The sequence below is a fragment of the Patagioenas fasciata genome, chromosome 7 (genome assembly GCF_037038585.1).
Source record: "Patagioenas fasciata isolate bPatFas1 chromosome 7, bPatFas1.hap1, whole genome shotgun sequence".
NCBI classification, from domain to species: Eukaryota; Metazoa; Chordata; class Aves; order Columbiformes; family Columbidae; genus Patagioenas; species Patagioenas fasciata.
This window is the reverse complement of record NC_092526.1, coordinates 38059613-38073900: the sequence shown is the minus strand read 5'-3', so window position 1 is coordinate 38073900 and position 14288 is coordinate 38059613. Positions and strand designations below refer to the sequence as shown.

The 14288-nt window shown below is 41.9% G+C and overlaps 1 protein-coding gene across 5 annotated transcripts in view; it reads left to right on the top strand.

Annotated features, from left to right (window-relative positions):
* Nucleotides 1-266: 266 nt before the first annotated feature.
* The window catches only part of PARD3B (par-3 family cell polarity regulator beta), a 364942-nt gene continuing 350920 nt past the window's right edge, over nucleotides 267-14288 (top strand). For 2 of the 5 annotated variants that reach the window (XR_011740105.1, XR_011740106.1), the window contains exon 1: nucleotides 268-605. Coding sequence is in view for 2 of the 5 variants with exons in the window: in XM_065840472.2 (XP_065696544.1) it covers nucleotides 486-605 (120 nt within the window). In the remaining 3 variants the exon portion in view is untranslated. Of the gene's footprint in view, nucleotides 606-14288 lie in introns of all 5 variants that reach the window. The other 3 variants (XM_065840472.2, XM_065840471.2, XR_011740107.1) reach the window with 2 other exon arrangements.

Genomic DNA, 14288 nt, shown 5'->3' with positions numbered 1-14288 from the left:
TCCGTGTCCGCAGGGCGCGGGTGCGCTTGGCACCGACCTGGCACGGCGGAGGCTCTGCGGAGCACCGGGGCGCCGCGGCCCCTTTAAGCGCGGCGCGGCGCGGCCCGGCCCGGCCTGGCCAGCTCCGCCGTGCCCCGGGCGAGCGGCTCCTTCCGCCGCCCCCGGCCGCTCCCCCGCCTCGCGGGGCCGCCCCGCCCGGCCCGACCCGGCCCGCGTCTCCCGGATCGCCGTGCGGGGAGGGGCGGGCACAGCGGCCCGGCGCGGCGGAAGGAGCCGCTCAGCCGCGGCCTCGCTCCCGGCGCTGCCCGCGCCCGCCGAGGCTCAGCCCCCGGGGCTCCGCACGCACCTGCCGGGCCGCCCCCGCCGCGGGGCCGGGCCCACGCACCTGCCGTTGCCGCCGGGCCGCCCGCACCTGCGCCGCCCCCCGCACTCCCGGGCGGGCCGCGTTTCTCGGCGGGCAGGGCAGGGCATGGCGGGGCGCTGAGATGAAAGTGACCGTGTGCTTCGGGCGGACGGGGATCGTGGTGCCCTGCAAGGACGGGCAGCTCCGCGTCCGGGACCTGACCCAGCAGGCCCTGCAGCGCTACCGCAAGGCCCAGGAGAAGGTGGGGCCCGGGCCGGGTGCGGGGCCGGGCGGGTAACGGCCGGGGCGAGGGGGCCTGGGGGAAGGCCCGGGGCCGGGGTGGGGGAGCGGCCGGGCGCACTGAGGTGGGCGCGGGCCCTGCGGCCGTGGGGCCCAGGACACGGCCCCGGGGGTGCCCGTCCCGCGTGGGCCGCGCCGTGGATCCCCTGCCAGGTGCTCTGTGAACAGTTGATGCTGGCGGGCCCTGAGTGTGGCTCGTTTTACATGTTATTGCTGGGCGTGTTGACTGACAAACTTGATACGGGCGCAAACATAACGTGTGTTATTCCATTGAAGCTCGTGTTTTCTGTGCGGTGCTGTCTGCATGAGCAGGTGACTTTCTTTACCTGAAGGCAGCAGGAGTTTTTCTTAGGTTGTACCCAGTTGAGCATAAAAATACTGTTTTCTTTTTCTTCCAAGAGGCAGGTGCTGAAGGTTAACGGGATAACGTTTAATGCTCATGAGAGGTCTAGTGTGGCAAATACTGCTTTGCGACAGAGACCCCAGTTAAAAGCCCTGAATTAAGGGCTTGTGGGGTTGTCCATCCTCCTGAGACACCTGAATAAAACGTATAGCCAGCAGCTTTTGAGATCTGTGTGGTGCCCTGTGCTGATTTCTTCTGTGCCAAATCAGTTGTTTGATACCCTGAGTGCAAAACTTGTGTTAAAATTCTTGTTCCTGGAGGTTTATTTTGAGAGAAATACAGATTGCTCTGTGGTAAAAGTTGTGGTGGTCACCATGTTAGTCTTTCTGAGCGAGTGTAGTGCTGTAACCTGCCCTAAGATATGTAGAACTCAACGAATACTTTGTATGAAGGCTAACAACTGCAGGGTCTTTATAGAGTTCTTGCTGCTGTTACAGTCAACAGTGAGATCTTTTGCACTGAAGTATGGCTCAGAGTGCTAAAATAGGTGTGTGGTCTCTGTTTAAGAGTGGAGTTTATCAGAAACAGAGTTACTCTTGTCCGAGTTGAGCTTAGAAATGTGAAATTTGATTTCAGCTTTGGTTTGTGCTAGTGATGAAATTGGATTTAGTCTCATGGTGATGGCTGAAAGGTGGCCTGCAAAGCTTTTGGATAAATGCTTCAAATGCTTTTCCTTCTCTTTTTTTTTCAGTTGCTCTAGAAAGGAGTAGAAGGGTGTCTGTATTTGTAGGTGAGGCCCTGACTGTTCTAGAAGGCTCAGTAAGGAATTTATTTGAGAGGAGTTGCAACAACTTGAGAAAGGTTCAGATAAAAGACAGAGATTTAAGATGTACTGCAGCCCAATTAGTTTCTCATTATTTTTGTACCCAATTTCCTAGTTAGGTAATATTTAAAGAATGGTTTTTTTATGCTAAGCAGTCATCCCTGTGCCTCATTCAGCGTGAGGTCAGAATCATCCAGCCGTCTCTGTAGGACAGCCAGAAGCCAGAGTTCACGTTTCTGACCTTGTTTCTTGCCTTGGCAAATAAAACTTCTTTTTTCTGGCTATTTCCTATAGAAGTCCTGAGTTTCTTCTTCTGCATCCTAGATGGACAAAGTGAACACAGAAAAATTTGTTCAAAACTTGCTGATCACCTCAAGTAACGGTGATTCAGTGCTTGTACAAGGGTGTGTAAAGAGGCAGAATGGGAGAAGAACCATAAGGACCTGAAAAATACACAACAGGTTTTCATTCAAGTGGCTGAAAAAAGCTTTGTGACTTCTGCACCCTCTCTGCCTTCTGTTCACTGGAAACTTAAACAGTTCTCTTGCAATGCTTGATTAGTTACTTTTCAGTCTACTGAAATTGCAGTGAAAATAGCCAAAAAGATAAATAGATAAATTTCCTCTTATCTTGTCAAGCATCATTTGGAGTTAGTGCTCTTTCCTGAAGGAAAATTTGGGGTTGGTAAAACAGATCATACAGACGTCAGAAACAAGTCATTTTATTACCTTACGGAGAGTTTTTCTCCCATCTAGATTGGGTGTTTTGCCATTTTGCTTCTCACAGAATGGTTTGGGTTAGAAGGGACCTCTATCGATCATCTCGCCCTGTTCTAAAATTAACTTTCTTTACAAAAATGTAGAATCTTATAGAGAATGGGATTATTCCAAGACAATCAGCAGCTAAAATCTGCTGTGAGGTGTGGGCACATAAACAGGTTTATGTTAAAGATAACTGAAGATTTGTTTTCCTTTTCAAGATATTTAGAATGCTTGGCATACTTCCTGTGGCAGAATGCCGCTGCTGGCATCTTAAGTGTTTTTATCTCTTTTTTTCCAAGTGTTAAAATCTTTTAAAAAGATGAAGTGGAAAAATCGTATTGTTAGTGTACCTAAAGTATTTGGAGAAGGAGAGAAGATTGATACAAGGTATATTTTTCATAGTTGCAGAACGGAAAATGAAAAAGGTAGCACGGATACAAGCTTTGGGAAAATTTCTCATAGTTATGATACTGTCAAATACCACAAAAATATGTGTGAGAACCTCTCTATTTTGGGAGTTATTCTGGAGGCCTCGTTTTGCCGTTATACTGCATCACTTGTCTGGTAAAGGGGGACCTATGAGATTAGAATATTAATTCATATATATTGTAGAATATTTGGATTTCTGTGTAAAAATAGCAAAATTTTTAATTGGTTTAAAGTACTCAGCTCTTACTTATACTTGTAATGAAGGGAACATTGGTGCAGTAAATAACTGAGCCTCTCATTTCTGTGAGGCTTTTGGTAAGTAGCTGAGAACTCTGCAGGCAGTCACTGTATTTTCTTAGCAAGTTGGATTTGGTTTCTTGACTGGCCTGTGTTGGCAAGATTTGGTTGTGAAGGCTCAATCGCTCCATTAACCAAAACAAAATACCGGGATATTGTTTTAACTGAAAAATCAGTGATTATTTTTTGATGTTGCTGGGCTTAGCAGTGGGTTTGGAGGTACCGTTTCAGTTCTGAATGGGCAGATCTTGTCTGATCCACTGGATGATGCAAATAACTCCCTGGACTTATGAGCTATTGTTTGTATTACAGCATCAACGGAGACTTCTGTCATCTTGGATTTAATTGCATGAATAGTCTTAGATGTTTAAGAAAACATTTTGTTGGTCAGCTGCTTTGTGAGAATTGTAAATAAATTTTCAGGGCAGTGACTGTCATCTCAGAAAGTCGCTTGTGTTTTGCTGAAATGAAGTTTGGTGAAACTTCTTTGTGACTCAGTACCTGCTTTTTTGTTGTTCAGTAGCGTGTGTGTAGGGCTTCCTGCTGACAGGTAGACACAGCACGATTCCCGATTCCTTATTGTCAGCCCAGTCCCTTCGTCTTTCTTGTAACCTGGTATTTTTGCTGCCTTGGGGAGCACTTGTATGTTATCTGTTGTATTTAGGATTCTTTGCTTGAGTGAGAGCAGATGTACTGCAAAACACTAGAGCTGCTGTGCTCTTGTTACAGTGTTTGCTTCTCTGTGGCTATAAGGCATCGCCCTTGCATGCAACACAAGGTACATCACTGTTTTCTGGTGAATTGTGAGATTGGTGTTGTCTGGGTTTGCGTGGTCCAACTGAAGCAATTCCTCAATGCATATGGGGCTAAATGCACCATCATACTTGTAGTTCTCCGCTTTGAATTGCTGCTCCCCCCCAAGTAGGAGACAATAGTTGAAGGACCAGCTTTGTAGTGAAGCCCTTGGTCCAGCTGGAGATGCTAGTTTGCTAATTCCAAGTCCTTCTGTGCTCTTGGTGCAGAGACATTTGTCATTTAAATGTCAGTTTAAAATGTGTCATTTTAAGCAGAGTTGAATTCTTGAGTGGCTCACTTCCACAGTCTTTGTGGGCTTCCCTATGGACTGACACAGGCAATTGAGTCTTAGTTACCAGGGCTTGGTCTCCAGTTGTTACAGGTATTATTGTGTGGTTCCAATGATGAGTAGGTACAGAAAGTTGATTCTAGAGTGGTAATGGTAATTTTAATTGGCAGTCAGACTTAGTAGGAAGCAATAATATAGTGACTGGGTTGACTCAAGAATGGTACATTTTCAATTGGAGCAAAAATAGTGCGTTATTTGGGTTTTATTGGCAATCTTCTGCAAATTAGGTGCATTTAAAGAGCTAGCATTGCATGCTGACTCTGTCAGTTGCTAATTTCTACTGATAAAATACTTTTCCCCTTTCTTTCTGTTCTTGCTTGCCCCACAACATGACAAGTAGTTTTCTGAAATTATGTATTGCTATTGTAGATCAGCCAGAGAGCAGAAGGAGGACTGAATGTTCTTGTACTTCCTCTAAAAACACTGGGAATAGGAAAAATGACAACTTATTTTGACTCAAACTCTCTGTTTTTGCAAAAACATTTTTTGTAAGCATAACAGATTTCTTCAGAAGATATATGTGGAAAGTTTTGAAATATATCCTTTGTTATGAATGTTTTTCTGTTTGGGGTAAACTGTAAGTATTTAGTCCTTTATACAGGCAGAGTAGTGCAGTTGTATGTCACTTTTGTCTTGGACCTGGCCTCTAGTTTTGGGGTGTCTTTTTGAATCTATACCAGTTTGTGTTGGGAAGTTTATTTTATGCTCGAATGGAGATGGGGTTAATGCACAGTCTGTTACAGCAAAACAATTCTAAGCTCTGTTTTTCAGCACTTTATTTTTTTGCTAGGAAATGCTTTAACTGTTCATTCCCATATTTGTCTTGGTATTGCTCAATCAGCTACAGCATGTTAGTGAGCTTTTACATCGTCTTGGAAAATGGTGTATTTTAATGAACAGTTTAATTATCGCTTCTGTATTGAGCCCTCAGCTTTGTCCACTGTGTTATCTTAATAAAAAATGAGAATACAACTTGGCAGACCATTTTTCCATTACTGTTTTATAAGTTTATGGGTAACTGACTCATATGTGGGAAGATAGGCCATGTAAATGTGTGTGTGGGGATAAAGAAAAGGAAAGGAGACAATTTTAGAAAATCTGTATAAAACAAACAAAAATAACACTGGTGCTGTTGTGGTTTTTATTTTTTTCTTTGGCTAATTGGCTCCTCTGTTGATCTCTTGTCCCTAAAACCCTAGAAGACCTTCAGATTGTTATAGAAGATACTATCTCATTCTCATCAATCCATCAACAGCTGAGCTGATCTCCATTGGCAGACACCTGCATATCGAAGTTACAGGTTTTCTGAGTGGAGAACAAATTGTTGTATAATAATCTCCTGTTTCTTTTAATTTGGGTGTCAGCTGACAGTAGTTCCAGCTCCAAAGAGGTCAGAATCCAGCCTGTCACTCTTTGGACCAATATATCCTCATGGGTTAATCCCCTGTACATGGTGGAGTTGGTGATCTTCAGCTGCTACAGAAGGGAACTGCTTGAAAATCTACATGCACCTGCTCTGCAGCTCTTCTCTTGGTTGGTGTGCCTCTGGGGCGGGCAGGTTTAAATTAAGCTCGCCTTTATAGATTTTGGTGGTGTCCGTATAGAGGTAGCTCCTTATTTATGCTGCTTCTTGCACTAGAAGTTTTGAAGGCAGATAGTCTTAGCCTTTCTTCTTTTGTTGCTAGTCTTGCAATGCTGAATGTCATTAATGGTGATAGGGCTGGATTTTAATGTAGCAGGTTTGGTGTATAATTGTACTGTTTTTGTGTTTTTAAGGAGTCTAAGTACTATTCAATGTAAGTACCATTCCCTTTAGTTTCTGTATGTCAGGTATTTTTTTTTTTAATGCAGTTCTTAGTGGTGCAGTTTACCTGCTGTGACCTCTGCCTAAACTATGATATTTTTTTTTAAATGACTCATTTGGTGATGAATTTGATGAATAGTATTTTGAGTGTTACAAAGCTTTGCACTGACCTGTGCTAGCCAACATTTGCATTTCTGAGCACAGGCCAGGGAGTGAAACCAGACCGCAAACTTTAGCCCTAAGACTTTGTTGTTAGTGGAAGTGTTGGCTGTACACTGATTTGGATACAGACCTTTTGTGAGGAATGAGTTTTATGAATAAGGAAGATAATACGTGACCTGGATATCAACAAACTTCTTTCTCCAAAGCTTCTCAGAGTTGCATGTGCTGTGTAACCCTGCAGCTCCTGCCTGGGCTCCGTTGCAGAGTGTCTTTCTGTGGATGCCTGGTTGAACAGCAATTGAAATTCTCGTTCTGCCATCTTTTCTGAGCTAGTTCAGTAAAGATTTTGATGGAAGGTTCTCATCTCAGGGTTTATCCTAGATGCTATGCACCGCAAAGGTGAGACAGAAATACAGGAGTGCGGAAGCAGGGGAAGCCACAAACAAGGCTACTTGAGACAGTGTGTCTGTAACTCTTCTGAAAGTAGAAGTAATTCAGGGGTTCTACAAATCCAATCAAGGTGAAGTTGCTGTTTTGCAGCAGTTTAAGCCTTGAAAGGTTTACTCATAACTTCTCCCTTTCCCAGCTAGTGAGGCCTGTACAGCTGTATAATGAAGACTGTTCCTCAGTCTGTCCAGGACAAAACCAAGTTCCTCTGTTGATCTTTTAGCCTGTGTCATACTTTGTCAGTAAATTGGATGATCATACTGCGTCTCACCTGTACATTTTTAAACTGAAACAAGCTTCAGCTTTTCAAATAAATAATCATGACGTCTTCCATTTACTGCTTTAAAGAAGTTCTTATTAATTATGTTACTTTATACTTGAACTGTGAGTTAGTCTACTTGAGAGCCTATATGGAAACCAGAAGTCATACAGGAAGGTTCTTTTTCTGAGTAAAGACTCGAGGGGCTTGCATTTAGGAAAAAAATGAGTATTTTTAAGGCTTGCAGGAAAAAATGAGGCAAATACCTTACTGCATCAATCAAATGTCAGTGTATAGCAAACTCTATGAAAATGCGGTTTACCTCCAAACCACATTCCTTCCGTTCACATTGAATTAAAAACTTGTTGGCTATGCCAATGATTTTTTTTTTTCCTTATAAAATAATTGGCTACGGTAAGGGGTTGTCAGCAATCTATTGGATTATTTTTGCAAGCTGATTTATTTCATACCGAGTAAGGACTTCTAAATTTGAGGAAGTACCTGGTCTGCTCTAGTGTGCCAGAGATGTGGCATACATTGCTTTGACTTGTTGACTTAAATGGTATTTTCTTCAGGTTACTCACTCTACTGAGATTTTCAGTAGAAGTTGTCTTTGTCATTTTTTCTGGTTGTCCCTCTCCTCCCCCTTCCCATTCTGATTATGACAGTATACCAGCATCAAATTTACTATATCGGCTTATTTTTGAGAAGTCTGTTTCTAGCAGTTGCCTCATTTAACATAGATGGCATATGTGTTTCTTGGCTGATGTTGGAAATTTGGCTGTTGTCTTCTGCTTCTGGAAGCTCAACCTGTTCTTTGTCTAGATCGCTCCCTTGAATTGAATCTTCCCGTGTCTTGTGTGGGGCAGAAAGGCTTGCTGAGATTTTTCAAGGACTGAAGGGAGTTAATGTGCTCAACTCACAGCATTAGGCTTATTTGAAAAAAATCTATCTGCTGCCAATTCACAATTAATTTTCCCCTGCTGGCTGTAATGAATGTATTCTGAACAACTGTTTCAGGAGCTCCTGGCATTATAAGCTACAAAAAGAAAACTCCTTGAAGAGCTGGAAACCTGAAATTGTGTTGGGCAACAAGAAGGAAAAGGTTCATTGACATTTTGACATTGTGCACAGTGAAAGACCAACGTTTGTATGGTTGTAGTCATGACGCAGGCTTTGCCCAGAGTGCTGTGAAAAAGGAAGATAGATATTTGGGTTTTTCTGGGAGAAGAAGGCAGGTATTTGTATGTGTGTAAAAATATAAACTATCATTGGGGTCTGTCCTGTCAATGATAAATGTCTATGTTAGGCAAGAAGATCAGCACTTGAAAATCCAGGGAGTTCTTCTGTTGTAATGTTTCAGGAACAGTTCCGTGGATGGCTCTGATCCAACTGCTGGCTGATGGAAGATCTAACTTTACCTGGAAAACCCTCATAGAAGCCACTCCACTGGCTTTACAAATAGAAAAATGAAGAATTTTTTGTTGATGTACTCAACTCGGAAAGGCTTGAAAGAAAACTCATGGCCTGTGCATTTAGAATTTATTACTTCTTAGGGTTTTTTCCTGCTTATGATTACTGATGTGTTCAATCTAATTATTTTTCAAAACTGTCAGCAGGACAAAATTGCTCCAAACTCTTATTCTTTTCACTTATGCTTTCACTTGAAGTAAGACGGATCAGATGGGAGTCTGCCACCGTTGACCCCTTAATCCGTGAGTCTGGAAAAATGCCGATTTAGGCCATCTTCATTCATAGTTGATTTTGTGTGTTGTGGGGGAGTAATTGCAGTGGGTCAAACTGGAAGGAGTAGATGGTTTACTTTTGTATATGCAGTGTTTTTTTCTTATTAGATCTTTGATGGAGCATTAAAATGTAGTGCTAAGGTTGGACTGTGTCATCCTCCTCATCCCAGCTCTCTGCCAGCTGTACTTTTAATGTAGGTGATTTTTTGTTTGTTTGTTTTACTGCAACAACATTTACTGCCATTTAACTCTTCATAGAGGCTGAATATCCACTTTGGTTGTGTTTTTTATATATAGTGAATGAAATATAATGTATGTTGCCATTGTTTTCTTTCTTGTCTGGAAATATTCATTGCTATCGTTGTTTTATTAAATAAGCCATATTCTCAGACACTAGGAAAACACTAGGTGGGTCTTTTGGTAACTTGAGATGTTGCAGGTGTAACATCCATCTGGCAGAGTACAAACTGTTGGTCTCTGTATCACACAACCATCTTTTGAATTTAGTGAGAGTGGAGGAGTCTGAGTTATTGTTCATATTGCAGTTCATTAATGGCTGTAGACATGAAATGAGCATCTCACTAAATGGAAGTCTCGGTCAACCTCTGACTTGTGCCATAAAGGTTTGAGAATAGACAATATGAAAAAAACACCAGCTTTTTTTCCAGATGGCTGAATGCTTGTTGTCTCTTTATATTTAGCTGTCACTCAAATGTGAATGCTGTGGTGATTATAAGTGTCTTCCATTTTTCTGGATTGAAATGATCCCTTTTATGCATTGTGTGTTTAGAGATTAACTGTTTGTCTTATCAATAGGGATTTTAGAGAAAGAACAACAACTTGATGGTCTAGCAAAACCCAGGATGTTGGTGTTGATAACAGGCTGGACAGTGCAGGTCTTAGCTCCACATACCATGTTACACACAGTAGTTGTTTTGAAATAGGTTGTAGTGGACCATCAACGTTCTGTAAAATGTCCTTACTTCAGCTTTGGGACATAATATGTTTTGTACTACTGGTTTTTGTTAGTGTAACAATGTTTTTCTGCATTCTGGAGGGGAAAAGAAGTTTGACAGAGGAGGCTTTGTGGGAAGGAGTTTCTTTGGATTGGGAAGAAAAACAAAAGCTAGATTTAGTTTTTGAACTATGAGTGTACATCACTTTTTACGTAATGGTTTTAGATAAATGAGTTAATAGTCAAAGGTACAAGCTACAATTTGATGATCGAACTGTTTAATACTGTTCTGATCTTGCTAAAGCTCACTTAATGAATTTTCAGGCTTCTTTTTTGTTGCTTTTGTTTTGGAGCCTGGCTTGAGAGTTAGTGTAAGAGATCCCGCTGAATAATGGCAGCCAGAGCTGGTGCAGGTTTTGTAGGAGACCAAATCACTTACCTTATGTGACTTTTATCCTGGCAAATTCTGATGTTATCATTTTTTTTTCTATTAACTGACAGTCTCAGTTTCCTTGCTTATTAGCCATTAAAAGAGAGAATCAGCTGCTTCATTGCATGTGCTGCTTTCCTTTTTCAGGCGCTGCACGTAGTGATAAAATGTAGTGAAAACAGATCCAATTACTTTGCTGAAAAGCCTTCAGCATTGTGGGGCTGAACCTGTCAGTGACCGGCTCTTTACTGATCTTTGTGTGTGTGAATTGGGAAACTGAGATATAATCAGCTCTGTTAATGAGCAGGTAACTTACACTGGAGCCCTGTTGCCAGTGCATTGTGATAAAGGGATCCCATCACCTCCTGAGCATTCTTGGGAATAACTATGTTACTCCTGTCTGCTGTAGGCATTTCCAGTACGTCTTTGCTTAATTTTACAGTGAGATCTTACTTCTGTAGGTGCTTGAGCGTGCGTAATATGCAGAGCCAATGTATATGAATGCAGTTGTGGAGCCCAAAGAGGATGAATGAGGCAGCTGTCTGAAATGTAAGTTGGTTTCATCCATATAAGCGATGGATGGCATCAAACTGCAAATGAAAAGGAATGTTGTAGCGGCTGTTCAGAACTGTTGCAGAATGTATGCAAATACAGTATTTAATCTGGCGTGCTCACCAGCAGTGGTTTTCATTTGATTAAAATTGTGTAAGGCAAGTTTGCACGTGGCCTTCCTGCAAGCGCTGGGAACAAATTCCTGGTCAAAGGCGTTGAGAAGGTTGCTATGAAACAGTAAGTGGAACCTGTACCTCAGGTGCTGTTTTCCACATTTGAGCTGAATGCTCTGTTTACCTGTCTATTGACTGTTTTGCAGTGACTTTTATCCTGCTTTTCTTTTAAATCTCTGAAGCTGTTCCTTCCAGACTCTTTTGTGATTCTATTTTCTTGAAGATCCTTGGGGGAACAGGAGAAAGCAGTTCTTCCTACCCTTAAGGCTAAGGGACAGGATGGGAGAACCCTTCTGTACACTAGTGGTGTTGAATTTCGATGAAAGAGTAAATAATATTCTCTGCTTCGTTGTCTTCTATCTGGCCAAAATCCAGTTGAGATGCGGTTAGGCATACGGCGTAAAGTTTTGATGATGTGTTAATTCTGACATGTTCTGTATTTCCAGTTAGGTGAAGGTGGAAGGTGATTTCAGGAGTGAGAGAATTGTCTGTGTTTGGGTTTTATCCAGTTCTGGCACTGGGCTCTGCCAATATGATAAGACATAGAGGTCGTCTGGACCACTCACCAGGTGTATTTGCTGTATCTCAGAAGTCAAATACTAGAACTTACCAATATTGCACTGTGAAAATATCAATTTTATTAATATGATACAGAAGGTAAGTGATTATATAATAGTTCCCATGGTGTAATGTTATGCTGGTAAATATTTATTTTACTTTTTAAAATTTCCTGCTCATTTTCTTTCAAACAATAGCCAGAACCAGTGAAGCTGACTAATCTTGATGGAATTAGGCAGTGCTTGCCTGTTAGGCTTTCGGAATGTTCTTGACCCTGTCATTTGTGCTACTGAGAGGTAAAGGGAGGAGGGAGGCTGGTTAATTTAGCATTCATGGGAGAACAAAGTGGCATATAATTGATGATGTAGTACAAATCTTGCTCCACTACCCACATGGCTGAAAATCCTGTATCTTGCTCCCTGCACACCCAGCCAGTTCTTAGTTGATGTTACTTTCTACCACCACCTTTTTTTTTTCCTCTTTCTCCTTTTTCTTATAATGCACTTCTGTCATCAAATACTTCTAATGCTTTGGGTATTTAAAACTGCCATAATTGTCTCAGCATCTTTCTAGCACTGGGGCCGCCATTGCCCCTAATGGCTACACTTTGGAGTGTTGTGACCAAAGGTGCTGAGACTTTCCCGTCTTCCGAGTGAAGAACAAGACCCTGGTTCTCAGTGGAGAGAACTGATTAGGGCTGATACAATCAAGGGAGAGGATATTTTTCCTTCCAAAGAATTCGTAATGGTGCCCTATTTGGGTATACTTCTGTAATCTGCTGCTGTTTTTTGTTTCTTGAGCTTTGTCTAAAGCTGGATTTATGTTAGAAGGTTTCACAGGATTGCTGCATACCTGACCTTCATTGTATTCTGTTTTGTGGGAGTTCTGAGTCTGCTGTTACTCAGTCACGTTTGACCCTCCCAGCTGCTTCTGATAACAGTCCTGTGTCAGCTGCAGATACATTAATCACTTTATCAAAGGAAAGCCCCAACAGTTGTAATAAAATAATCTTGGTTTCTAGATGCCAGACTGAAGTGGTGGCCGCTTTTATGGTAGATGCTGAGCCATTTATCATTTTTTCTTCAAGATCTTCAGTGCTGAGTTTGTTACTGAGTTGTGTGAACTTACTGCCAGCCTGTGTTTTTGTTATCTGTAGCTGTATTGAATGGTTTGAATTTAAGGTATCCTCACTTTTAGTTGGCAAAATAACAATGTTGTTCGTGCACTTAACCTGGACCTTGCTTTTGAAATACAGTGGTCTTGTACACGTGTCTTCCTTATTTTCTGAAGTTTGTCGTGTGGGGTTTTTTTTGTGTGTTGTGTTGTATTTTCCTTTTCTTTTTCCTCCTCATTTCTGTGTGAAAAATGGGTGGCGATTGGAAGGAGTAGCTTTACAGTTCTGTGCGCTCACTTTAAGTTGGATTTTAAGAAATCATGCCTGTGGTCCCTCAACCCCCCAGTGCTACCTTCAGATATCAAACAAAAAGCCAGATTCAATACTAATTAATTATTTGCCAGGTGCCTGTAGCTATGTAGCAGTTTGCTTACTAGCATAGCAATACTATGAATATTATAGCCAATGCTTGGCAGGGCGAACTTGAGATATGGAAGTTAAAGCTTAAAGTGCTGTGATTTTGCTTAGAGATGTCTAGCTCTGGAGCTGTTGTGTTAAATTACATGGGGTGAGTCTTTTGTGTTTCTACATTGTTGAAGCAATCTAGTCTAATGAGCTAAAGGATATTCTTAGTTTATAACTGGAGATCAGTTTACAGTTGCATTCTTGCATTCATACAGTTACCTTGGATTCAGCACTTGCATACAGTGCACTCCAGTTTCTACTGAGGTTTTTCTGTAAGTTTTTTTATAGCTGTTACAAATGCAATGTGTGGACATAGTTGTCTAAATGCGTGTCTCCAGTTCTCTTTGCCTATTCTGGTTTTGCATATTTGTTCTTCAGTGAAATATTCTTCTTAAATGTCAACTCTTGAAGTGTAATGTAAAGATGGGCTATGTGATCCCTCTAATGTATTCTTTACTGCGTATTTTATTCGCATAATATCTAGAGAGTGGTTTTCATTCACATTCACGTTCAGTATAGAATCGGAATACTCTCATTTTTGAAGGTTTCCAGCGCTGAAATCAAAGTTTGAGTGCAATTTAAAATGTTCCGGCTCACTTTGGTTTCATATATCTGTGCTCTGACTACTGCTGTGTTGGGAATTCCGTGTTAGGGATATCTCTGCAGTTTTTCTTGTTTTCCTCCTCAGACCTGATGTGGGAGATGGGGATATTTTCCCTCTGCATATTCAACTGCCAGGATAAACTGATTTTCTCTTCTTTCTGCTCTCTAGTGATAATGGAGTTCACTAGGTGAGATGAATAACTACTGCCCAGGCCCTGTGGAAAATGAAAACACTTTCTCTTTGTTAGTACCTAGTCCTATTAATTTCTCAAAGCATAATCACTTAAAGATGGCTAAAGAACAAGAAAGGGATGGACTGGCGATTTGTTGGACTGCTTAGCATGTTAAATCTAAAGCTGGTAGTGAGATGCTGATGCTTTGTTGGTCTCATTCCAAAGACTAAAAAGCAGCGGTGCTTTCTGCTTGTTGGCTGTGTCTGCCTTCCCTCAGCAGTCCCCTCGACTTCAAAGAAAAACAAGGGAAGGTTTTTCAGCGCTTTCCCGGCTGGGTGACAGTTTTTCTGTCGGTCTGCGGTGCATGAATTGGCTGGTTGGCTTTGTTTGTTTGTTTTACTCTTTGCA